This window comes from Erinaceus europaeus, chromosome 20, assembly GCF_950295315.1.
Source record: "Erinaceus europaeus chromosome 20, mEriEur2.1, whole genome shotgun sequence".
In the NCBI taxonomy this organism is placed as follows: Eukaryota; Metazoa; Chordata; class Mammalia; order Eulipotyphla; family Erinaceidae; genus Erinaceus; species Erinaceus europaeus.
In genome coordinates, this window is record NC_080181.1 from 44,248,477 (window position 1) to 44,273,503 (window position 25,027).

General features: G+C 43.8%; 1 protein-coding gene across 1 annotated transcript in view; it reads left to right on the forward strand.

Annotated features, from left to right (window-relative positions):
- TRPM1 (transient receptor potential cation channel subfamily M member 1) overlaps window positions 1-25,027 on the forward strand; it is a 142,156-nt gene extending 117,129 nt beyond the window's left edge. Inside the window, exons 25-26 of the mRNA XM_060179273.1 lie at window positions 1,962-2,094; window positions 21,939-25,027. Of these exons, the coding sequence (XP_060035256.1) occupies window positions 1,962-2,094; window positions 21,939-23,160 (1,355 nt within the window). The 3' untranslated portion in view covers window positions 23,161-25,027. The remainder of the gene's footprint in view (window positions 1-1,961; window positions 2,095-21,938) is intronic.

Genomic DNA, 25,027 nt, shown 5'->3' on the forward strand with positions numbered 1-25,027 from the left:
TAGGGAGAGAGAAAGAGAGACACCTGCTGCAGACCTGCTTCACTGCTCCTGGAGCTTCCCTCCCTCCCTATAATACACACACACAGATGGGAACAGGGGTTTGAACTTGGGTCCGTGTGCACAGTAATATGTGCGCTCAACTGGGTGTGCCACCAGCCAGCCCCTGGGGCTCATTTTAAACAAGTGTATCCCTTGAGGCCTTAGGAACCTACTTAAGCCTATGAAAACAGCAGTCAAGTCCAATAGCTGCACTTTTCATTCTGTGTTGCTTTCGTTCTAGTTTCATGTTTCTTAATGTTTAGTATTACTGAAAGACCTCTTGTGAAGAGCAGAGCTTAAGGAGGTCTTGAAAATAACTCTTATGTCTAAAATTTCTCATTTTGGGGCCAGGCAGTGGCACACCCGGTTGAGCTCACATAGTACTAAGCACAAAGATATATGCAATATCCGGGTTAGTGCCCCAGTTCCCCACCTGCAGGGGGGATGTTTCATGAGTGGTGAAGCAGGTCTGCAGGTGTTTATCTTCCTCTCTATATCCCCCTCCCCTCTCAATTTCTCTCTGTCCTATCCAATAAAATGGAAAAAAAAAAATTGGCCACCAGAAGCACTGGATTTGTAGTGCTGGCACCAAGCTCCAGTGATAACCTTGGAGAAAAAGAAAGAAAGAAAGGAAGGAAGGAAGGAAGGAAGGAAGGAAGGAAAAGAAAGAGAGAGAGAAGGAAAGTAATTCTTATAAGTAAATTGAGTGGGGCTGGGGAGATAATAAATAACATAGCAATTTACACACCAGATTTTCATGCCAGAGACTTGAAGATTCAATCCCTGTCCACCGTCCACTATAAACCAGAGCTGGGTGGTAGTCTGGTTAAAACAGTAATAATAATAATAATAATAATAATAATAATAATAATAATAATAGTTTAAGTAAATAGGTGAAAATAAAGTAAATGTGTTAATCTATTGTATTTACAGAAGACAAAAGATATTGCTGTACATATGAATTACAAAATATATGTAAAAGATTCCCCAGAAGACAGTACTTGGGGTAATTTTTCAAATAATTATAATTTCTGTTGTGTATGCTTAAAAGTGAGCCTTTCAAAAAAAAAAGTGAGCCTTTCACATAAAAAATGGCTTCACAAGTTCTAATTGTGTAATTATTTGTATTTTTCAGACATAAACATTTTTAATTATTACTATGATTCATCATAACTAGTACTAAAAGAAAAAAGATAGCTTGCTTTGTTATTTCTCTTTGATGCCAACTTTCTTATTCAGATACTCAAAAGGCAGGAAAGCATGCCTTGTGAGAACATGTCATCTGCATAACCGGTTAAAATATCATTGGTGAATATATTCTCAATCATTACCTTACTCTTATTTCAACAGTCCTTTTGATTGTTGAGTATATACTATAAATAAGACACCTGCTACCAGGAATAAATTTATAAGTTGACCAAAAGTTGATGGAAATGATAAGGAAATGAGTAAGGAGAGAGAACCCACCAGGTTTTCATTTTTCAGCTTATTGTTGCTTATATGATGTTCCAGTTCTTCTATTAGCACGAAACTATGTGAAAGTCAGGCTGCCAAATAGCTTTCACTTGGATAGTGTGCTGCTTTGCCATGTGCTCAACCCAGGTTCAAGCCCTGTTTCCTCAGCATTGAAGGGATTTTGGTGCCGTGGTCTCTTTCATTCCTTATCTCTGCTTCTCTGTCTCAAAAGTAAAAACTTTGTAAAGACCCAGGTCAATACATTCACATTTACATATAAAACGCAAGCACACTAACAGTAAAAAAGAAATAGAAGTGAGCCATTGCCACCTACAGAAAAAGGATTGCTGGCTCTTATAACCTAGAGGAGGGGTTTGTTTATGAGGGGTTGGGAGATTCACCGGGGTGCATCTGACCAGATCCTCCCCATCCCCTCCCCGGCCCCACCTGGCCCTCCCTCTGTACAGAGCTGTTCCTCAGCGAGGAGGAACTGAAGAGGCTGCATGAGTTCGAGGAGCAATGCGTCCAGGAGCATTTCCAGGAGAAGGAGGACGAGGAGCAGTCCTCCAGCGCCGAGCGCATCCGAGTCACCTGTGAGAGGTGAGAAGGGTCCTGCGTTTGCCAAGCCATCTGCCAACCAGCAAGCCTCCCCTCCCCTCAGAGTGTGGGGGGTATTGCCATAGAGCCAGCCTTAATGGAAAGAGTGGTCAGTTATAGGATCCCTTAAGGACCGGGAAGCCTTACTTGTCCTTGCTCTTGAACTTTTTTTTTTTCCAATAAATCTTTTTTTTTTAATTTCAATTTCTATGTTCATAAACAAAGTGTTTTTTTGTTTTTGTTTTTCTTTGTTTGTTTGTTTGTTTGTGTTACCAGAGCACTGCTCAGCTCTGGCCTATTGTGGTTCTGGGTATTGAACCAGGGACCTCAGAGCCTCAGGCATGAAAGTTGGTTTGCATAACCATTATGCTATCTCCCCCAGCCCCCTGTTATTGAACTTAATGTTGCTTTTTCCAAGGTTGGCCTTCCACCCCAAAACTGACTACCACATCTTGCTTATCTCATACCAGCCCTCCCAACACCTTTCCCAGCCTCACAGAGAGGAGGGAGAAGGGCCTCATCTATGCTTCCTGAGATCATGAGCTATGAAAGGACTCTGTCCCCCAGGCCAGGAGCAAGGCAGACTCAGTTTTTCAATTCCTTTTGGTCACCAGTCATGCCAGTGTACTCCACTTGACTGTGCTTAGGAAGTGAAGAGTGAATGAATGCATGCATGTATAAGTGAATCAATGAAAGCCAGGTGGGGGCGGCATTTTCCAAATACGATCTGGGAATGTAGAGGTTCAACTGGAAGGATAAACTAGAATAATCTTCTTCTCCTTCTCCTCTTCCTCCTCCTTCTTTTTGTAATCATACATTTTTCTGGAGAACATGTATCACTTACTAAAAACTGTTTAAATTTATTTTTTATTTAATGGTGTTTATTTATTTATTTATTTATTTTTACTAGAACACCTTTCAACTTTTTTTTTTGTTGCCCTTGTTTTATTGTTGTTGTTCTTTTTTTTTTTATTTTTTTTTATTTAAGAAAGGATTGATTAACAAAACCATAGGGTAGGAGGGGTACAACTCCACACAATTCCCACCGCCCAATCTCCATATCCCACCCCCTCCCCCGATAGCTTTCCCATTCTCTATCCCTCTGGGAGCATGGACCCAGGGTCATTGAGGGTTGCAGAAGGTAGAAGGTCTGGCTTCTGTAATTGCTTCCTCGCTGAACATGGGCGTTGACTGGTCGGTCCATACTCCCAGTCTGCCTCTCTCTTTCCCTAGTAGGATGGGTCTCTGGGGAAGCTGAGCTCCAGGACACATTGGTGGTGTCTTCAATCCAGGGAAGCCTGGCCGGCATCCTGATGACACCTGGAACCTGGTGACTGAAAAGAGAGTTAACATACAAAGCCAAACAAATTGTTGAGCAATCATGGACCCAAAGCTTGGAAAAGTGGAGAGGAAGTATTAGGGAGGTACTCACTGCAAACTCTAGTATACTTCTGCTTTCTTACTTTGGTGCCATACTCCAAACTCAGTCAATTTCTGCTTTGCGTTTCTACTTCTTTTTTTTTTTTTTTTACATGCATAACATTCCCCAGATTCCCATTTAGCAATACAACCCCCACTACTTCATTCATCATTTTTCATGGACCTGTATTCTCCCCACCCACCCACCCACCCCAGAGTCTTTTACTTTGGTGTAATACTCCAATTCCATTTCAGGTTTGACTTGTGTTTTCTTTTCTAATCTTGTTTTTCAACTTTGGCCTGAGAGTGAGATCATCCCATATTCATCCTTCTGTTTCTGACTTATTTCACTCAACATGAATTTTTCAAGGTCCATCCAAGATCGGCTGAAAACGGTGAAGTCACCATTTTTTACAGCTGAGTAGTATTCCATTGTGTATATATACCACAACTTGCCCAGCCACTCATCTGTTGTTGGACACCTGGGTTGCTTCCAGGTTTTGGCTATTACAAATTGTGCTGCCAAGAACATATGTGTACACAGATCTTTTTGGATGGATGTGTTGGGTTCCTTAGATATATCCCCAGGAGGGGAATTGCAGGGTCATAGGGTAGGTCCATTTCTAGCCTTCTGAGAGTTCTCCAGACTGTTCTCCACAGAGGTTGGACCAATTGACATTCCCTCCAGCAGTGCAGGAGGGTTCCTTTGACCCCACATCCTCTCCAGCATTTGCTGCTGTTACCTTTTCTGATGTGTGACATTCTCACAGGAGTGAAGTGATATCTCATTGTTGTCTTGATTTGCATTTCTCTGACAATCAGAGACTTGGAGCATTTTTTCATGTGTTTCTCGGCCTTTTGGATCTCTTCTGTGGTGAATATTCTGTCCAATTCCTCCCCCCATTTTTGGATGGGGTTATTTGTTGTCTTGTTGTTGAGTTTGGTAAGCTCTTTATATATGTTGGTTATTAAACTCTTATCTGATGTATGGCATGTAAAGATCTTCTCCCATTCTGTGAGGGGTCTCTTGATTTGGGTAGTGGTTTCTTTTGCTGTGAAGAAGCTTTTTAATTTGATGTAGTCCCATAGGTTTATACTTGCCTTAGTCTTCCTTGTAATTGGATTCGTTTCATTGAAAATGTCTTTAAAATTTATGCGGAAAAAAGTTCTTCCAATATTTTCCTCTAAGTATCTGATAGTTTCTGGTCTAACATCCAAGTCCTTGATCCACTTGGAATTTACTTTTGTATTTGGTGAAATACAGTGATTCAGCTTCATTCTTCTGCATGTTTCAACCCATTGTTTCCAACACCATTTGTTGAAGAGACTCTGCTTTCCCCATGTAATAGTCTGGGCCCCTTTGTCAAAGATTAGATGTCCATAGTTGTGGGGCCTCATTTCTGGGCTCTCAATTCTATTCCACTGGTCAGTGTGTCTGTTCATGTTCCAGTACCAAGCAGTTTTGATGACAATGGCCCTATAATATAGTTTGAGATCTGGCAGTGTGATGCCTCCGGTTCTGTTCTTTTTTCTCAAGATTGTTTTGGCAATTCTAGGTCTTTTCTGGTTCCAGATAAACATTTGTAGCATTTGTTCTATTCTCCTAAAAAATGTGCTTGGGATCTTGATGGGGATAGCATTAAATTTGTAGATGGCTCTGGGTAATATATTCATTTTGATGATGTTAATTCTTCCAACCCATGAGCATGGAATATCTTTCCACTTCTTTGTGTCTTTTTCAATTTCTTTGAGTAGTGACTCATAATTTTCAGTATACAAGTCTTTCACTTCTTTGGTTAGGTTTATTCCTAGATATTTTATTGTTTTTGTTGCTATAGAAAAAGGAACTGATTTCTGGATTTCAATTTCTTCTAACTTAGTGTTTGCATAGAGGAATGCCACTGACTTTTGAATGTTAATTTTATAGCCTGACACATTACTGTATTGCCTGATGATTTCCAAAAGCTTCTTGCTAGATTCCTTAGGTTTTTCCATGTATACTATCATGTCATCTGCAAATAAGAAGAGTTTGACTTCTTCTCTTCCAATCTGTATTCCTTTAATTCCTTGCTCCTGCCTGATTGCTATGGCAAGAACTTCCAACACTATGTTGAATAGTAATGGTGATAGTGGGCAGCCCTGTCTAGTACCTGATCTGAGGGGAAATGCTTCCAGTTTTTCACCATTGAGTATGATGTTGCACCTTTCAACTTTTACTTATGGTGGTGCAGGGGATTGAACTTGAGATCTTTGGTGCCTCAGGCATGAAAGTCCTTTAGCATAACAATTATGCTATCTCTCCGGTCCATAAAACTATTTAAAAATGTGTTCAAAATTGCAATGATTTTAAAATAGTGTTAAAAAGGGTTTAAACAATTAAGGGTAGTAATGTGAACCTGGAAGATATGTTTTAGGGCATCTGGGTCAGTATATATCTCTGAGTTTCCAGAGTTCTTGTTCTAGGATAGATACACCTGCTTATCAATAAACATAAAATCATGGTGACAGTTCAGCACAATAGCTCACTTGTATAGTACGCTGCTTTGCCATATTCAAGACCCAGGTTCAAACCCAGTTCCAAACTTTAATACTGCCATCTCTTTCACTTTCTCCATGTCTATTTAAGAAAAGAGAAGAAAAGGAAAGAAAAGAAAAGAAAGGGAAGGGGAGGGAAGGGGAGGGAAGGGGAGGGAAGGGAAGGGAAGGGAAGGGAAGGGAAGGGAAGGGAAGGGAAGGGAAGGAAAGGAAAAGAGAAAAAGGGAAAGGGGCTCTTGGTGTACCCGGCTGAACACGCACACTACCATGTGCAAGGACCCAAGTTCAAGCTCCTTCTCCCCAGCTGTAAGGGGGAGCTTCCTTCCCTCTCAGTTTCTCTCTGTCTCTATCCAAAATAAATAAATAAATAAATCTAGCAAAGAGAAAGAACGAGAATGGGGCTAGATGGTAGCATCCTTGTAAGCACACATGGCAATGCACAAGGACCTGAGTTCAAGCCCCTGGTCCCCACCTACGTGGGGGGGCGGGGGGGGGGAAAAGCTTTACAAGTAGTGAAGCAGTGCTGAAGATGTGTCTCTTTTCCTCTCCTTCTCTATCTCCCCTTCTCAATTTCTGTCTCTATTCAATAAATAAACATTTTTTTCTAAATATTGAAAAAAAAAAAAGAAAGAAACATGGTGAAACTTCCCAAACCAGGTCAGCACATCAGTATGCTTCAAACACCAGCTATTAGAACAGAATTCACCATCTACCTTGATGTCTCCCTGGTACATGTTCATGCAAGAATTCCACCTTCGCCCCCAGGAAAGAGGAACCCGCCCCCACCTCCATCTCCATCCCCACAGCTGCAGGTCTCTGGTCCCATTCCCCTTCCAGATCTTGTCACCTTATAATCCAACCAGCTAAAAAACTCAAGGCTGATCCCTACCAAACTTTGCCCTTTGTAAATTACCTCTTCAGCGCATTTCTTTCTTTTTTTTTATTATTATTTATTTATTTCCTTTTGTTGTCCTTGTTGTTTTATTGTTGCAGTTATTATTGTTGTGGTTGGATAAGACAGAGAGAAATGGAGAGAGGAGGGAAAGAGAGAGGGGGAGAAAAAGACAGACACCTGCAGAACTGCTTCAACGCCTAAGAAGCAACCCCCTACAGGTGGGGAGCCACAGGTTCCAACCAGGATCCTTAAGCTTTGCTCTACCTGCACTTAACCCGCTGTGCTACCACATTATGTGCATTTCTTCAGTGCATTTCTAAAACCCATTTCTGCTGTTTTAACAACAGTAACTAAGCTTCCAAGACATTACAACTCTTGATTTCCTGAGAAACTACGGTTTGCTCACAACCATCACCTAAAATGCCCTTGTGTTCTCTTTGCCTGGTTAATTTGCCTTCAATCAGGGCCCAAGCTTTACAATGGAAATTGTGATCTGCTTCACTCCTGCCTCTCCCCCCCCCCCCCCCCCTGGCTCCTGCATTGTTGGGATTTTTACCATTCTTGAGCCAGCCCGTCCAAGAATGTGGGTATCAGGTCAAGAGCAAGTTGCATTCCCATTCCCCCCCTGGGGACTGCGTGCACGTGCAGTGGGGTGGAAAGTAGCTCAGGCAATACAAACAGGCTACTTCCTGTTCCCCTGGGCAGAGGCCTCCCGGAGAGAGAGGGGTGTTCCTGTACCCAGGTCCCCTTTGCTGACTCTTTGGAGGCTGAGTCACAGCTCAGTGCCAGACACAGAAACAGAAGTTTGAAGATAAAGTAGTGTCATCCTGAACTCAGACAGCCACAGAACAAGGAAGAAGAGAAATGAAGGGGTCTTTTTGTCTGTTTGTTTTTGTTTTTAAATTATGGATTTAATAGTCTTTCTCTCCCCCCCTCTTGTCTTCCCGTCCTCTCTCGATTTCTCTCTGTCCTATCCAACAACAATGACAGCAATAACAACAACAATATTAACAAGGGCAACAAAAGGAAAAAAATAGCCTCCAGGAGCAGTATATTGTAGTGCAGGCTCTAAGCCCCAGCAATATCCCTGGAGAAAAAAAAAAATTTATTTGCCCACCTCCTCCACTTTCAGTCTTTCATTTTTTTCAAAAGCATTGAGTCCTTCCTGCCCCCGGGCCTTGGTATGTGCCATTCCCTCTATCCTTTGGTTCTGTAATCAAATGCTAATCCCTTATAGCAAACCACCCTGACCATTTCAGCCCTTGACCTTGGCTGGATTGTAGTCACTGTGTATTCCAATCTCACAAATCCACATAGCTGGAGGCTGAAGAAGAGTTGGGTTGACCTATAGAAGTGCTACAGCCCAGAGTTAGAATCCTGACACTTAATGTTCCTTTGGTCACTGGTCAGCATTTTGCTTACAACACAGATGAGGAGGAAATACTGAATTCAGGCTGAAGTTTTGCTTCTTTTCACATGGGAAAATTCTGGAAGTCAGTACAAGCAGATTCAGTCCTGGGTGTTGGCCCTGCAATTACAAAACTGAAAGGGCCAGCCCCAGATGGAGAAGGAGATGGACATGAAAATAGCTGGAGCTAGAGCTTGGAGTGGGGGCAGACAACTTTTACCATCCAGGGAGTCAGAGTTAAATTATAGGGGAGGCCTCATCTCAGCACTCAAGTGGAGACTAAATACCCAGGGAACATGAAACGCGGGTTTGTTCAAGTAGGAACCAGACCTGGCTGGTGTGCTCACATGATGCACATTGAACCCTCTCATTAAGGGAATGGCTCGTGGAATTTCAGAGATTCCTCACAGGTGAAGGGTGACTGCTGCTCACAAAAAGAAGAGTATATAGAGGGACTCGGGCAGTAGTGCAGCGGGTTAAGTGCAGGTGGCACAAAGGGCAAGGACTGGCTTAAGGATCCTGGTTCAAGCCCCCGGCTCCCCACCTGCAGGGGAGTCACTTCACAGGTGGTGAAGCAGGTCTGCAGGTGTCTATCTTTCTCTCCCCCTCTCTGTCTTCCCCTCCTCTCTCCATTTTTCTCTGTCCTATCCAACGACGACATCAATAACAACAATAAAACAACAAGGACAACAAAAGAGAATAAATAAATATTTTTTAAAAAGAGTATACAGAAAATGAGGTTTTGGGGGACCTGGCAGTGGCACATCTGGTTAAGCACACATAGTACTAAGGACCCAAACAAAGATCAGGGTTTGAGCTGCTGGCTCCCAACCTACAGGGAAGCTGCAAAGCAGGTCTGTGGATGTCTGTCTTTCTCCCTCTCTATCTCTCCCCCTCAATTTCTCTCTGCCCTACCCAATAAAATGGGAAGAAGAAGAAAGAAAATGAAGTTTTTTTTTTAATATTTACTATTAGATAGGACAGAGAGAAACTGAGAGGGAGAGGGGGAATAGGGATGAAGAGACCTACAACATTGCTTTACTGCTCCTGAAACTTCCCCCCTGCAAGTGGGGACTGGGGGGCTTGATGCCAGGTCCTTGCACATGGTAACATGTGCTCTCAACTGAGTGCACCACTGCTCAGTCCCCTGGACTTGATGTTTCACAGACAAAGGTTTAATGAAACGGCTATTCAAGTTGTGCCATGCGCAAGTATTCTCTTGGAAGCAACTCTAGAACTTCCATGGATTTTTTTGTATCACTGTTATTTGAATGTGATGGAAAACAATAGCTATCTCATATTTCATTACATCATTTCTTTTTTAATTGATTTTTTTTAACTTTTAAAATAATGATGTTCTAATGGTTTATTTTGAAGGCCATTTTAAAAACAAAGTTAAAGACAATCTGAGAGAAAATTACGCAGAATACACTCATTAAATAAGTATGGTGACTGAATCAAAGTAAGGAGATACTTTCTTTTTTTTTTTTTTAATTATATTTACTTATTGGATAGAGACAGCCAGAAATTGAGAGGGCAGGGGGAGACAGAGGAGAGAGACACCTGCAGCCCTGCTTCACCACTCGCGAAGCTGTCCCCCTACAGGTGGGGACCACGGGCTCGAACCTGGGTCCTTGCGCACTGTAACATGTGCGCCCCATCAGGTGTGCCACCACCTGGCCCCAGGAGGATGTTTTGTTATGCAAATAAGTTCTGTTGTCCTGAAGCTGCTTATACTTTCAAGAGAGGGTGGGGGGAATCATGGCAATTAAAGCTGCCTCTTAATCATGTAAATTGAGAGTAGAAACCACATTTCTCTGTTCTTCCTAGTAAGTCAGTTTCAATCTTCAAACGGTGCCTTGTTTTTTAAAAGATATAATGCTAAAAACTCAATGGGATTTGGTGATCTTTCCTTTGCCAGCACAGCAAGCCCCTGTAATAAGATAGGCACAACTCTCTGATCCAGGTAGGCACGAGTTGGCAGAGACTGGAGATTCATCTTCTGTTTTGATGACTTCTCTGCATTAATCTTCTCATTTTCTCCTATCCTCTCCACGTTGTCGGTGAGCCCGTTACTCGGCGTGGAGGTTCTCAGCAACCTGCGTCTGTCCCTCCTTTTAATTGATTTTTTATGAGTAGTTTAGCAGTGTTTTTACACAGTTATAAGATCTCAGGGGTATAATTTCACACCCACATATGGCATGTGAAAGTCAAACACTCCACCAAAGTCCTGTCCCTAGCACACTAGTTCTCACAAAGTCCAAGAGACGGTTTGATTATCTTTTTTTTTTTTTTGCAAGTTCATTTGCACCAGTCATCTGTATTTCACAAGAGTGAAACATCCACTAGTTGTACTTCACCTCTTATTTCACTTAGCACAATCACCCCGTTCCATCCATTTCATCCCAAATGATACAATCTCATCTTTTATTAACCACAGAGTAGTATTCCATTGAATATATAGCCCATAACTACTACTTCTATGTAGTAGTAATAGTTGTTGTCATTGTTCTTCTTCTCCTTCTCCCTCTCCCTTTCCTTCTCCCTCTCCTCCTTCTTGACAGGACAGAAAGAAATTGAGAGAAGGAGGAGAGATAGACTGGGAGAGAGAAAGAAAGACGCCTGCAGATCTGCTTCACCATTCATGAAGCAGCTTCCCTGCAGGTGGGGAGCAGGGACTCAAGCCCAGGTCCTTGTATATGGTAGTATGGCACTACATGTACTTACTGGATGCATCACCACCCAGCCCTATAACTTCTTTATCCAGTCATCTGTCAATGGGCATTTAGGTTGCTCCCATATGTTGGCTATTGTGAATAACACAGCTTTGAACACAGGGGTACATGTAGCTTTTCTAACTAGAGCTCCCATGGCCTTTGGGTAGATGCCTAGACGTGATTATGTTGTTTCTTAACATAAATGAATTTAAACTGACACTTAGTGCTATAACGGTCAAAGTCAAGCGTAGCCTCAGTACTAGCTTCATTCAGATGAAAGCCTCTGGAAGTCTGCCAACACAGCTTCTTCCTGCAGGCACATTATTTACATGTGCTGGGAGCTGACATGGAGTTCTTTTGCTCTGTGATGTCATTTCATTCTCAGATTAGCAGGCTGCTTTTGCTGTTGTGATGGGTCCCCCGCTGGGGACAGAGCAAGCTTCCTTTTGGTGTATAGAAACAAACTAAAAGGGGAACCTGGTTATGAGGCCAGCTTTTTTTTTTTTTTCTTTTTCTGTTGTTGCTGCCGCTGTTGGATGGGACAGAGGGAAATCGAGAGAGGAGGGGAAGACAGAGAGGGAGAGAGAAAGACAGTCACCTGCAGACCTGCTTCACCATTCATGAAGCCACCTCCCTGCAGGTGGGGAGCCTGAGGCTCGAACTGGGATCCTTAGGCTGGTCCTTGCACTTTGCGTCATGTGCACTTAACCCACTGCGCTACCACCCGACCCTCGATTAGATGATTTTTTTACAGGCTTAAAGAAATTTCTGTCTGATCATCAGCTGGCTGACCACTAAGCTGACAGACAGAGAATTGAGTAAAGAAAGCACACATAAAGAAATCAGATGTTAGGGGCTATGTAGAGGTCACCTGACTGAATGCACACATCACCATACAAAGACCCAGATTAAAGCCCCTGGTCCCACGCTAGGGAGCAGAGGTGTGAGTTGCACCCTGACCCCATTTCAATACTATATTTGTAACACTGGGACAGGAGTGTAATAAACTTTTGGCAAACAGTCAGGTGGGAATTATAGTAGCCATCTTTGTGATAACATCTGCAGCCTCACTGCCAGTCAAACTGGTGGACAAAAGACTGGAATTTAATCTCCATAGTAACATACCCTGAGGGGAAATTCCAGAAGGAGAACCACACCTACCCCTAGCAAGTAGCAGAATTAGCTGGAGGGGGGGGGGGGTTCAAAGACATCAAAAGTGCTAACTCCTGGCAGACAAGCAGATCCTATTCTTGCCATTTTTGCCAGTGACACCAAACTGCCAGGAAACAAGCCCCAGCCTAACATTCAACAAGCAGCCTGAAGATTTCACAAAGCATAACCAACAAGCAAGGGGTCCCCACTGCCTGCTCCCTTGCTGGTCCACACCTGCCAGATTCTGCCTCCTATTCATCATGGTGTGTGTGCTCCCTCACCACCTGGGACTAAGGTCCCACCCTGCTATCAGAACTGCACCTGTGTTCATGGCATCCTAGTGGTTTCTGGAGACCACCCAGACCTGGTTGATCTCCATGTGATAGCTTCTGCAAGGCACTGGCAGCTACAAACCCCTGCTCAGACCCATTCAAGCACAGACCCCACCCAGATCCTTACAGAGCACCAGTTACACTAAGAAGACAGAGGAGAGTACCCATGCTGATGGAGCAAGACAAACACCTGGAGAAAAAAAAAAATCCAAAAGCAATACAGCTATATAAACTTCCTAAAATAGATTGCAAAGCAATGGTCTAAATGATCAGTGGAAGAGAATGTCAATAAAATCAGAAAATGCATAAGAAAAGTCCTGACTGGGAGTCGGGCGGTGGCGCAGCAGGTTAAGTGCTATTGGCACAAAGCACAAGGACCAGCGTAAGGATCCCGGTTCGAGCCCCCGGCTCCCTACCTGCAGGGGAGTCGCTTCACAAGCAGTGAAGCAGGTCTGCAGGTGTCTGTCTTTCTCTCCCCCTCTCTGTATTCCCCTTCCCTTCCTCTCTCCATTTCTCTCTGTCCTATCCAACAACAACATCAATAACCACAACAATGTTAAGCAACAAGGGCAACAAAAGGGAAAATAAATAAGTATTAAAAAAATTTTTTAAATTAAAATAAGATTAAAAAAAAAGAAAAGTCCTGACTAAAACCACAGAACTAAAGTACACAATAGCTAAGCTAAAATGGACAGTCAAAGAGAGCTTGGGAGGTAGCACAGTGGTTATGCAAAGGCTTTCATATCTGAGGCTCACATTTCTCAGGACAATCCCCAGCACCACCATTAGCCAAAGCTGAGCAGTGCTCTGGTAGAGAGAAAAATAAAATAAAATAAAACAAAACAAAATGCAAAACCAAAATATAATAATAATAATAGTAATATAGTAAGAGGTAGTTCCAGAGGTGGTACAATGGTAGAATTCTGGACTTAGAAGCATGAGGTCTTGAGTACAATCCCCAACATCATATATGCCGGAGTCATACTTTGACTTTTCTCTCTCGATAAATAAACTAATCTTTAAAAAATATTTTACTTATTCATTTTTTGGATAGAGACAGGACTTGAGCAGGAAGAGACAGAGAGGGAGAGAGACAGAGAGGGAGAAAGACACCTGCAGCACTATTTCACCACTCAAGAAGCTTTCCTCCTGCAGGTGGGGACCAGGGGCTTCAACCTGAGTCCTTGAGCATTGTAACACATGGCACTCAACCAGGTGCACCAACACCTGGCCCCAATTAAATTAATCTTTAAAATATAATATAAGGCAAGTCAGATAGCTCAGCTGGAAGGTGTCTGCTTTGTTTGCATGCAACTCAGGTTCAGCTCAGCCCCCTCACACTGAGGGAAATTTCAATGTTGTGGTATCTTTCTCTCCTTCTGTCTCTTCTCTGTCTGAAACAGTTATCCCAAAGTTGTGAATCCCTGGGTACAACAATAATAGTAATAACAACAACACAGTAAAGGACCTCAACAGAAAGATAGAAGGCAACGGTTAAATCAGTGAGCTTGAGTACTGGGAAAAGAGAACCATTAAAAAATAGTAAACGGTGATGGGCAGCGGTGGGCTTGGGAAAGTGTACATGTTATAATTCATAAGGACTCTGGTTCAAGCCTCAGGTGCCCACCTGCAGGGGGAAGCTTCATGAGTGGTGAAGCAGTGTTACAGGTATCTGTCTCCCTTTTCCTCTCTATTTTCCCCTTCACTCTCAATTTCTATCACAAATAAATAAAGTAAAAAATTAAATATAGGGAGTCGGGCCATAGTGCAGCGGGTTAAGCGCAGGTGGCGCAAAGCGCAAGGACCGGAGTAAGGATCCTGGTTCAAGCCCCTGGCTCCCCACCTGCAGGGGAGTCGCTTCACAAGCGGTGAAGCAGGTCTGCGGGTGTCTATCTTTCTCTCCCCCCTCGGTCTTCTCCTCCTCTCTCCAACAACGATGACATCAGTTACTACCTCAATAAAACAACAAGGGCAACAAAAGGGAATAAATAAATATTAAATGCCGGGGGCCAGCCCCAGCAGGTTAGTAGGGTAACCTGGGGGAGGAGAGGCGTTGACGAAGAATGAAGAATGAGAGACGAGTGAGTTGATGCTGAATCAAGCTCAAGCAGACATCTCTGTCATACTCAAGCAGAACTTTATTTTTATAGTCTCATATGGCTTAGCTCATTAAAACAAAAATCACCAAGGTATTGATTATTAAAACAAAAATTCACCAAGGCTTTAGTCACCAATACAAATATCACCAAGGCTTTGATTATCAAAACAAAAATCAAGTAAGAACAGCACAGGTAGGGAACACCTCCTGCTTTGTGGAACATTCACATTCCAGGGGCACTTTCCTCCCTAGAGATCACATCACCGTTTCTATGTTTTTTGTTGTTGTATGCTTTACATTGGGTTCTAGTTCCCCCCCCCCCCCAAGAGAATTAGATCAGTCCAGTTAATTTCGCGGGCCCACTTGGCCCCGCCCCTAGGGGCCCCGCCAGAGTTCCAGAGTTGGAGAGAGTTCCTGGGTTCCTGAGTTCGAGAGTAAGAGAGAGTGCCTGTGCCACCGCAAAGAGACAGCGGAGTTCTGTTTTGTGATTAGTTTGTCTTAGTTTATGAATCGTTGTTCTTGAATAAAGAAATATAGCTTCCCTGCCCAGCCGTTGTCTCCGCGTCTCTGTTACCCGCCCGTGAAGCTAGACCCGCCCGGCTAGAGCTTACAAATTTTAACGACATTTTGTTACTCCTGTACCTGTGCTAGGCAGATGTCCTATTGATTAAGATTAATATTCTACCTGTATGTTTATGCCATCCTCTTGCCCCTATGCATCAGAAGCTAATGGTTCATAGAAAGTTCAAGCTTGTTATGTTTTTAGGGGCCTTAAACAAAATTGAGCAGCCCATTTTTCATAAAATCTGTTCCATTGTTTGATCAAGGAGTTTTGTTTTGTTCCTTACTAAGAAGTCACCAAGGTGGTGCTGACCTGGCCAGCCTCTCCATAAAGCTAAACTCTCTAGCTGGAATCCATCTTTCTTGTGTGCTTACTATGTGACCTAGGTTCTCGTGTACTATTCCTGCATAAGGAAGTGGGAGCACAGTGGTGGATGGTAGATTAAAAGGCCCATTGTATCTAGGCAGGTACCATAACTTTCCATTAATCAATTATGCTATGTAAGGTGGCCTCTCCACTGTGGGAACCACCAATCTTTCTCTATATTTTAGGGGGAATACTAAAGGAAGTGGTGTAGATAAAGGGGAAAACATTTTTTTCCTATTGGAGCCTCCTGAAAAATTCTGTATTATTGATATTGCTTGTTCCATTATGATCAGTCTTAGAGAATGTAGTGCAGGTTTTGTCATTATTTTTGTTATTGGTCAGGCTCTGAGCCTGGCCATAGGTAAATATTATTAAGACCACACAGAGCTTAATCCCAAGCCCTATACATGGCAAAAGGCGAGATGGTTTCAGTTTGGCCTGGAGAGTCCAGCTGGGCTGAACTTCCTGCGAAGCTGGTACCATGTCAAGCAGCTTGCATGGTGGCGCCTGCACCAATTAAAAAATTAGTTTTAAAAAATTAAATATACTTTTATTTTATTTATTTATTCCCTTTTGTTGCCCTTGTTGTTTTATTGTTGTAGTTATTCTTGTTGTTGTCATTGTTGGATAGGGCAGAGAGAAATGGAGAGAGGAGGGGAAGACAGAGAGGGGGAGAGAAAGACAGACACCTGCAGACCTGCTTCACCGCTTGTGAAGTGACTCCCCTGCAGGTGGGGAGCCGGGGGCTTGAACTGGGATCCTTATGTTGGTCCTTGAGCTTTGCGCCACCTGCGCTTAACCCGCTGCGCAGGTTTAACCCCCTGACTCCTTTAAATATAATTTTTAAATAGCTAAAACAAATCAGCAGAACATGAGTGTTTTCTGGCAGCATCAAGAGGATTAACATTCTCATTATAGGTATTCCAGGAGGAGACTAGAAAAGGATAGACTTTTAAATTAATTAATTAATTATGTAATTTTTTTTTTGTCACCAGGATTATCATTTGGTGCCCTTGTAATGAATTTACCACTCCTGGTAACCCCCCCCCCCTTTTTTTGGTAGGATAGAAATAAAAGCTCATGAAGCTTTCCCCTGCAGGTAGGAGCTTGAGGGGTGGGGGTTTGAACCCTGGTCCTTGCCCATGGTAATGTGCATACTCAACCATGTGTGTCAACACCTGGCTGATAATTATCTATGTTACCAGGGTTATGCTGGGACTTGGTGCCTACATCACTCCACCACTCCACCACTGCTGTTGGCCTTTTTTTTTTTTTTTTTTTTTTTTGATAAAAGGTGAGAGACAGGGAAAGATAGAGGAGAGAGGCAGAAAGAAAAACACTTGCAGGATGATAAATGACATAGTGGGGGTTGTATGGTTAAATGGGAAACTGGGGAATGTTATGCATGTACAAACTATTGTATTTACTGTTGAATGTAAAACATTAATTCCCCAATAAAGAAATAAGTTAAAAAAAATAATAATAAGAAGAAAAACACTTGCAACACTACTCCACTGCTTGTGCAGCTTCCCTCCCTTGGTGGGATCAAAGGCTTGAACCCAGGTCCTCACACAGGGTTACATGTGCACTCTACTAGGTGAGTCACCCCTTGGGACAAAACTCTTTTTTGAAGAAATAGCAGGTAAAAAAGAATTCCCCAAGGGGGCCAGGGCAGTGGCGCACCTGGTTAAACGCACACAGCACACAAGGACCCGGGTTCAGTTCCTGGTTCTCACCCGCAGGGGGAAAGTTTTACGAGTGGTGAAGCAGGGCTGCAGGTGTCTGTTTCTTACCCTCACTTTCTCCCCCTCTTCTCTTGATTTCTTTCTGTCTCTAGCCAACAATAAATAAATAAATAAATAAATAAATAAATAAATAAAAACGTGGTTTTTTTTTTAATTCCCCAAGAAAGGGAGGAGACAGATACTCAAACCTAGAAAGCTTAAAGAGTTTCAAACAAAATAAACCCTGTAAGTATAATGGCAATGATAAAAGATAAAGAGAAAAATCCTAAAGATATCAGGGGAAAAAAAAAAAAACAGAGTCACACAAAATGGAACTCTCATGAGACTATCAGCTGATTTATCAATAGAAACTACAAAGGTCAGTAGAGAATGACATATTATGAACAAAGTGCTGAATGGAATAAACCTTTAATCAAAAGTACCCTATCCATCTAGGTTAGCACTTAGATTCAAAGGAGTGATAAAGCAAGAGGAATTCATTACCACTAACTTGGCCCTACAAGGAATGTTAAAAGAACTTATAAAAAAGACAAATACTGGATGATTTTTTTTACTCTATTTATTTTATTATCTTCATTTATTTATTGGATAGAGACAACCAGAAGTAGAGGGAAGTGAGTGATAGAGAGACTGAGAGACAGAGAGACACCTATAACACCGCTTCACCATTCACAAAGCTTCCCCCTGCAGGTGGGGACCAGGGAACTTGAACCCGGGTCCTTGCACATTGTAACCTGCGCTCAACCAGGTGCACCACCACCTGGCCCCAATACCGGATGATCTAACTCAGATATATATGAAGGCAGTTCTGGTGGTGGGAATTGTACCCCTCTTATCCTATGGTTTTATTTCCATTTTATAAATAAAAAATCATGTTGCTATGAAAAAAAAAAACAAATTCTTAGAACTATGCTGAGAACTAATATCAGAAAGTGGGGAGTGATGAATGGACTGAAAGTCTAAAGGAGTTCCAGTGAACTTTGGCGGGGGAATACCTGCTATTTGGTGGTTGCGATGTAGCAACATATATAGTCCAGGGGGTGTGAGATTATACTTCTAAAACATATGTGGTCTTAAAAACCAAGGCTACTTCAAGAGAAAATAAGGAAAGGAAAAATAAATACCTCTACTGACTCTTAAAAGTCCTAGTTCCCTGTGATCCGGGAGGTGGCGCAGTGGACTGGGCATTGGATTCTCAAGCATGAGGTCCTGAGTTCAATCCCCAGCAGCACATGTACCAGAGTGATATCTGGTTCTTTCTCTGCTGTCTTTCTCATGAATAAATAAATTCTTTTTTAAAAAAAAAAAAGTTGGGAGTTGGGCGGTAGCACAGTGGGTTAAGCGTACATGGTGTAAAGTGCAAGGACCGGAGTAAGGACCCCAGTTCAAGCCCCCGGCTCCCAACCTGCAGGAGAGTCACTTCACAGGCAGTGAAGCAGGTCTGCAGGTGTCTCTCTTTCTCTCCCCCTCTGTCTTCTCCTCCTCTCTCCATTTCTCTCTGTCCTATCCAACAACAGCAATAATAACTACAACAATAAAACAACAAGAGCAACAAAAAGAATAAATAAATAAATATTTTTTAAAAAAGTCCTAGTTCCCACCTACAGTAAGGAAAGCTTCATGAGCAGTGGTGCAGTGCTACGCATGTCTCTCTGTGTTTCTCTCTCCTCTGTCTCTCACCTCCTCTCAAGATGAAAGAAAAAGGGAAATGGCTGCCAGGAATGATGGAGCTTTACAAGCAGTAAGCCCCAGCAATAACCCTGATGACCAAAAAAAAGGGGGTGGGGAGTAATGGGTTGGTAATTATAGCACATGTGCGGACCCTGAGTTTGATCTCTGAAACTACCTTTAAAAAAATTAAGTTCTGGGAGTCCAGTGGTAGCGCAGTGGGTTAAGCATAAGGTGGCTGGCGCAAAGCGCAAGGACTGGTGTAAAGATCCGGGTTCAAGGCCCCAGTTCCCCACCTGCAGGTGAAGCAGGCGGTGAAGCAGGTCTGCAGGTGTCTCTCTTTCTCTCCCCCTCTCTGTCTCCCCTCCTCTCTCCATTTCTCTCTGTCCTATCCAACAATGATGACATCAATAACAATAATAACTACAATAAAACAAGGGCAACAAAAGGGAATAAACAGAGGCACACCTGACTGAGCTCACACATTGTCATGCACAAGGACCAGGTTTAAGCCCCTGCTTCCCATCTGCGGGGGGGGGGGGGGGGGGGAGGGGATGCTTCACAGATGGTATAGCTATGCTCTGGTTATCTCCCTGTCTCTCTCCTTCTCTATCTCCCACTCCCCTCTCAATTTCTCTTTGTCCTAGCAAATAAAAAAAGAAGAAATGGCTGTGAGAGGTGAATTCATAAAGGTCTTCAGTACAAACCCCAGCACCACAAATGCCAGAGTGATACTTTGGCTTTTCTCTCTCTCAATAAATAAATTGAACGAATTTTTTTTTTAGGACAGAGAGAAATGGAGAGAGGAGGGGAAGACAGAGAGGGGGAGAGAAAGACAGACACCTGCAAACCTGCTTCATAGCTTGAGAAGCGACCCCCCTGCAGGTGGGGAGCCAGGGGCTTGATCCGAGATCCTTACGCAGGTCCTAGCACTTCGCGCCATGTGCACTTAATCCACTGCGCTACCGCCCAACCCCCTTAATCTTTTAAAAAATATTTCATTTACTCATTATTTTTGGATAAAGACCGAAATTGAGCAGGAAGGGCGGGGGGGGGGGGGGGAAGGGCGGGAAGAAAGACAGAGAGACATATGCAGACCAGCTTCGCTGTTTGTAAAGCTTTCCCCCTGCAAATGGGGACCAAGGAGCTTGAACTCTGGTCCTTGTGCATTGTAGCATGTGTGCTCAACCAGAAGCACCACCACCTGACACAATATGACTTTTAACACCAAGGGAGGCAATAAGTTTAAAGTGACTAGGCAGACATTACTTTAACAGAGGAAACCAAGCCTTGCTAGAATAAATAAGAAAATCGAGGGCGCAAAAGTCTCCTGTTGGTCACCAAAGTGCCAGAAGAGAGTGAACTCCTAGAACCTACAGCTGTAGGGTAAGGGAGTTGGGAAAGAAGAAAGTTGGAAGTCCTCAGACGTTGGGTTCTCCTGGTGGCAAACTTCCAGGAAGCCAGACCTTTCCTGCTCAAATGATGTAGTTTCCTAAGGGGCATATAAATAGTCCTCTACCCACGGGAAGAGTTAAGAATAGAAGCCGACGACCCTCCCACACAGCAGAGGGCAGGCAGCTGTGGCTGTGGTCCACAGGAGCCTGCTGTTGGCAAAAGTGACTCTGGCAGAGTCAGGGCAAGATGGCTGCAGAAATAGTGGGGACAGAAGATGGTGGGGGATGCAGAGGAGCCAAGATCCCCTTTCATTCCTCTCAATAATTCTTAGTAGTTACATTCAGATTAGAGGAAATTTGATTGCTTTCTAATTTACTTTTTCCTTTCTTTCTTTTTTTTTTTTTTTTTTTGCCTCCAGGGTTATCCCTGGGGCTCGGTGCCTGCACTACGAATCCACTGCTCCTGGAGGCCATTTTTTCCATTTTGTTGACCTTGTTGCGCTTGTTGTAGTTGTTATTGTTGTCATAGCTGTTGTTGTTGGATAGGACAGAGAAAAATCAACAGAGAAGGGGAAGACAGACACATGCAGACCTACTTCACTGCTTGCGAAGCGGACCCCCCCCCCCCCCGCCCCTGCAGTTAGGGAGCCGGGGGCTCGAACCAGGATCCTTGTGCCTGTCCTTGCACTTTGCGCCATGTGTGCTTAACCCTCTGCACTACCGCCCAGCCCCCTATTTTTTCCTTTTTAATTATTTGGTAGGACAGAGAGAAACTGAGAGAAGGGAGAGAAAGAGAGGGAGAGAGAAACAGAGACAGATGCCTGCAGTACTTGCTTCACTGCTTGTGAAGTTCCCCACACACACACAGGTAGGGAGCAGGGGCTTAAACCTGGGTCTTTGCAAATGGTAATATGTGTGCTTAACCAGGTGTGCCACTGCCTGGCCATTATTTTTTTAAATTTATTTTTATTTGATAAGACAGAGAGAAATTGAGAGGGGAAGGGAGACAAGGAGAGAGAAAGAGAGACACCTGCAATATTTGTTTCACTGCTTGTGAAGCTTCCCCCTGCAGGTGGGGATTAGGGGTTCGAACCTGGGTCCTTGCACATGGTAACAGGTGAACTAAAGCAGATGCACCACTGCCTGACCTCCAATTTGATTGTGTTTTAAAAACATTGTTTTTGTTTTGTTTTATTGAAAGCTGGTGTGTGTGTGTGTGTGTGTGTGTGTGTGTGTGTGTGTGTGTGTGTGTGTGAGAGAGAGAGAGAGAGAGAGAGAGAGAGAGAGCGAGCGAGCTAGAGTGGGAAATACCAGAACACTAGTCAGCTCTGGCTTATAGTGGTGCAGGGGCTTGAACCTGGAACTTTGAAGCCACAGGCCTGAAAGTCTTTTTGCATTACCATTATACTATTTCTCCAGCCCCATTGTAGGAGATTTGAAAATGTGCCCAATGAGCCCTCTGATTCTCAAAAGACCACATACCGGTAACATTTTTCCTCTTCTGTGTTAACTTGGTGACTCTGGGTTTAATTCCTCTGTCTGTGTGTATTCTCCAGAGTGGAGAACATGTCGATGAGACTGGAAGAGGTCAATGAAAGAGAGAACTTCATGAAGACGTCTCTGCAGAGCATGGACCTGCGGCTCTCCCAGTTGGAGGACCTGTCCACCAGGATGGTGACCGCCCTGGAAAGTTTGGCAGGCATCGACAGGGCAGAGCTGCTCCAGTCTCGGTCCCGGGCATCTTCTGAGTGTGAAGCCACTTTGCTCCTCCGGCAGAGCAGCCTCAATAGTGCCGATGGCTATAGCCTGTTCAGATACCACTTTAACGGGGAAGAGCTGCTGTTTGAGGACAGTGCCTTCAGAAGAAAAGCTTGTTCCTTCCGGGGGAGAGAAGAGAAGGACCCTAGGGCACGCTTAGAACCAGAGAACCTGGCCAGCCTGCAGCTTATGTCCAGCACCAGTTCGCTGGCCACACCAGACTGCAGGCAACCTTCATCGGACCACAAGGAAAACCCTTCAGTGTTGCAACTTGGGCCAGATCAGGGGCTTCTAGCTAACGATGATGAAAGACAGGCAGATGCTAAAAGAGAAGACTCTCTCACCCCAAATTTCCATCGGACTGATAGTATGCATGAACAGAATAGATGTGATGTTCAGAACACTCAGCTGACGGTGGACAGCACAGAGGTACAAGACACTATTTCCTACCCTTTGGGGGAAACAAAAATGCAATGCTGTCCCCCTGATGAAACCAGGAACACTTGCACAACTATGAAGTCCAGAAGCTTCATCTACTCCCGAGGAAGAAAGGTGGTCAGTGGGGTGAACGAGTGGGGTGCAAAGTACAGCTCAATCAGGGGCCCAGTGAGCCCCTCTGCAGTTCAGCAGTGGACGACTGAGTGGACCTACCAAGTGCAGAAGATCACACGTTCTCAGAGCACTGAGATCCCCCCGTTTGTGTCAGAAGCTGCCATGCAGGCTGAGTACAGAGAGCAACTGACAGAACCAGAAGGGGATTACTGCAGTTCTGAGACAGCTCCTCATTTCTTTGGGGGGTCCCTGGCTGCTACTGGCACTATCGAGAAGGACAACTTACTACTGTCTGTGAGATCGGAGCCCACACCAGGGTTTCCGGCATTGAGGTCCAAAAGTTTACATGGCCACCCTAGGTATGCAAAAGCTCTGCAGGGCACACTAGACAGAACTGGACAAGCCAGCAGTGCCAAGGACTTGGCAGTGGCATCTGGCACCACAACAAAAGGACAAGAGGGGAAGTGAGAGAAGGCCTCCACATAAACTGAATGCTAACTGGGTTTGGCCTCTCATTTATTTTTCCAATCAAAGCCACGGAGGAGTGCCATCTTAGTCAACCAAAGTTGACTAAGGAAACTTTTTTTTTTTTAATTAAACATGTTTGGAAATCAGGGCTTATCTGCCAATTCAATTTTAACATATGACACACCAACCAGTATTTCACTGGCATATGCTAGCAAAACTAGATTTTTTTTTTTTTTTGATTAGGATCTGATGAAGGTGATAATTCTCCAGTTGAGGCAAGTTGCTTAGTGACCATACACAAACTTGTTTGTTTTTGTCCAAAGCAGTGCTCAATTCTGGTTTATGGTGGTGCTGGGGATTGAACCTGAGAAACTTGGGAGTTCCAGGCATGAAAGTCTTCTGCTAGGCACCAGGTGGTAGTGTACTGGTTAAGTGCACATAGTGCAAAGCATAAGGACTGGTACAAGGATCCCGGTTCAAGCCCCCAGCTCCCCACCTGCGGGGGTGGGGGTCACTTCACAAGTGGTGAAGCAGGTCTGCAGATGTCTATCTTTCTCCCCCACCCATCTTCCCCTCCTCTCTCGATTTCTCTCTCCTATCAACAACAATTTCTCTCTCCTACCAACAAATAATAGCAGCAGCAGCAACAACAAATATAACAGCTACCAATAATAATAGCAGCAGCAACAAAAAAAAATGGAATAAAAGATGGCTTCCAGGAGCAGTGGCACCGAGCCCCAGCAGTAACCCTGGAAGCAAAAAAAAAAAAAAAAAGTCTTTTGCTATCTCCTCACTCCCAAATACCTCTCTTACTCTCTTCTCTCTCTCTCTGTACTGATTTTGTTCCCTCAATTTCTCTTTTTTAAAAATATTTATTTATTTTCCCCTTTTGTTGCCCTTGTTGTTCTTTTAGTTTTTGTTGTTGTTACTGATGTCATCATTGTTGGATAGGACAGAGAGAAATGGAGAGAGGAGGGGAAGACAGAGAGGAGGAGAGAAAGATAGACACCTGCAGACCTGCTTCACCGCCTGTGAAGCAACTCCCCTGCAGATGAGGAGCCGGGGGCTTGAACCGTTTTTTTTTTTTTTCTTCTTTTTTTTGCCTCCAGGGTTATTGCCAGGGCTCGGTGCCTGCACCTGAATCCACTGCTCCTGGAGGCTATTTTTCTCCCTTTTGTTGCCCTTGTTTTTGTATCGTTGTTGTGGTTATTATTCTTGTTAGATAGGACAGAGAGAAATTGAGAGAGGTGGGGAAGACAGAGAGAGGAGACACCTGCAGACCTGCTTCACCACCGGTGAAGCGACCCCTCTGCAGGTGGGGAGCCGGGGACTCGAACCAGGATCCTTACACCAGTCCTTGCGCTTCGTGCCATAGGTGCTTAACCTGCTGCGCTACCTCCTGACCACACAATTTTTCTTTCTAAATGCCACCAAATAGCCTAAGAAATGCCTTGAAGTGTCACCAGTAATTACTAAAGGGATAAGAATCTATGTAAATAAGAAAGAGAAAGCAAACAAAAAAGGAAAGAGAAGAAAGGAAAATGAGGAAAAGAAAAAAGAAAGATTGGATCAGGGAAGTGCCTCACTTGGATAGTGCACTGCTTTGCCAGGGACAAGACCTACAGGCATGAGCCCGGCCCCACTGCATTGGAGGAGGCTTTGGTCTCTCTCACACTCTCTTTCTACCTCTCTTTGTATTTCTGGAAAAAAGGAGAGAAAGAATGAATGAAAATTATGCAGTGCCAGAAGTCAGAAGTGGAAAAGAACCATAAATAAGCCAGACCTTCCACCTTCCGCAACCCACAATGACTCTGGGTCCATGCTCCCAGAGGGATAGAGAATGGGAAAGCTATCAGGGGAGGGGGTG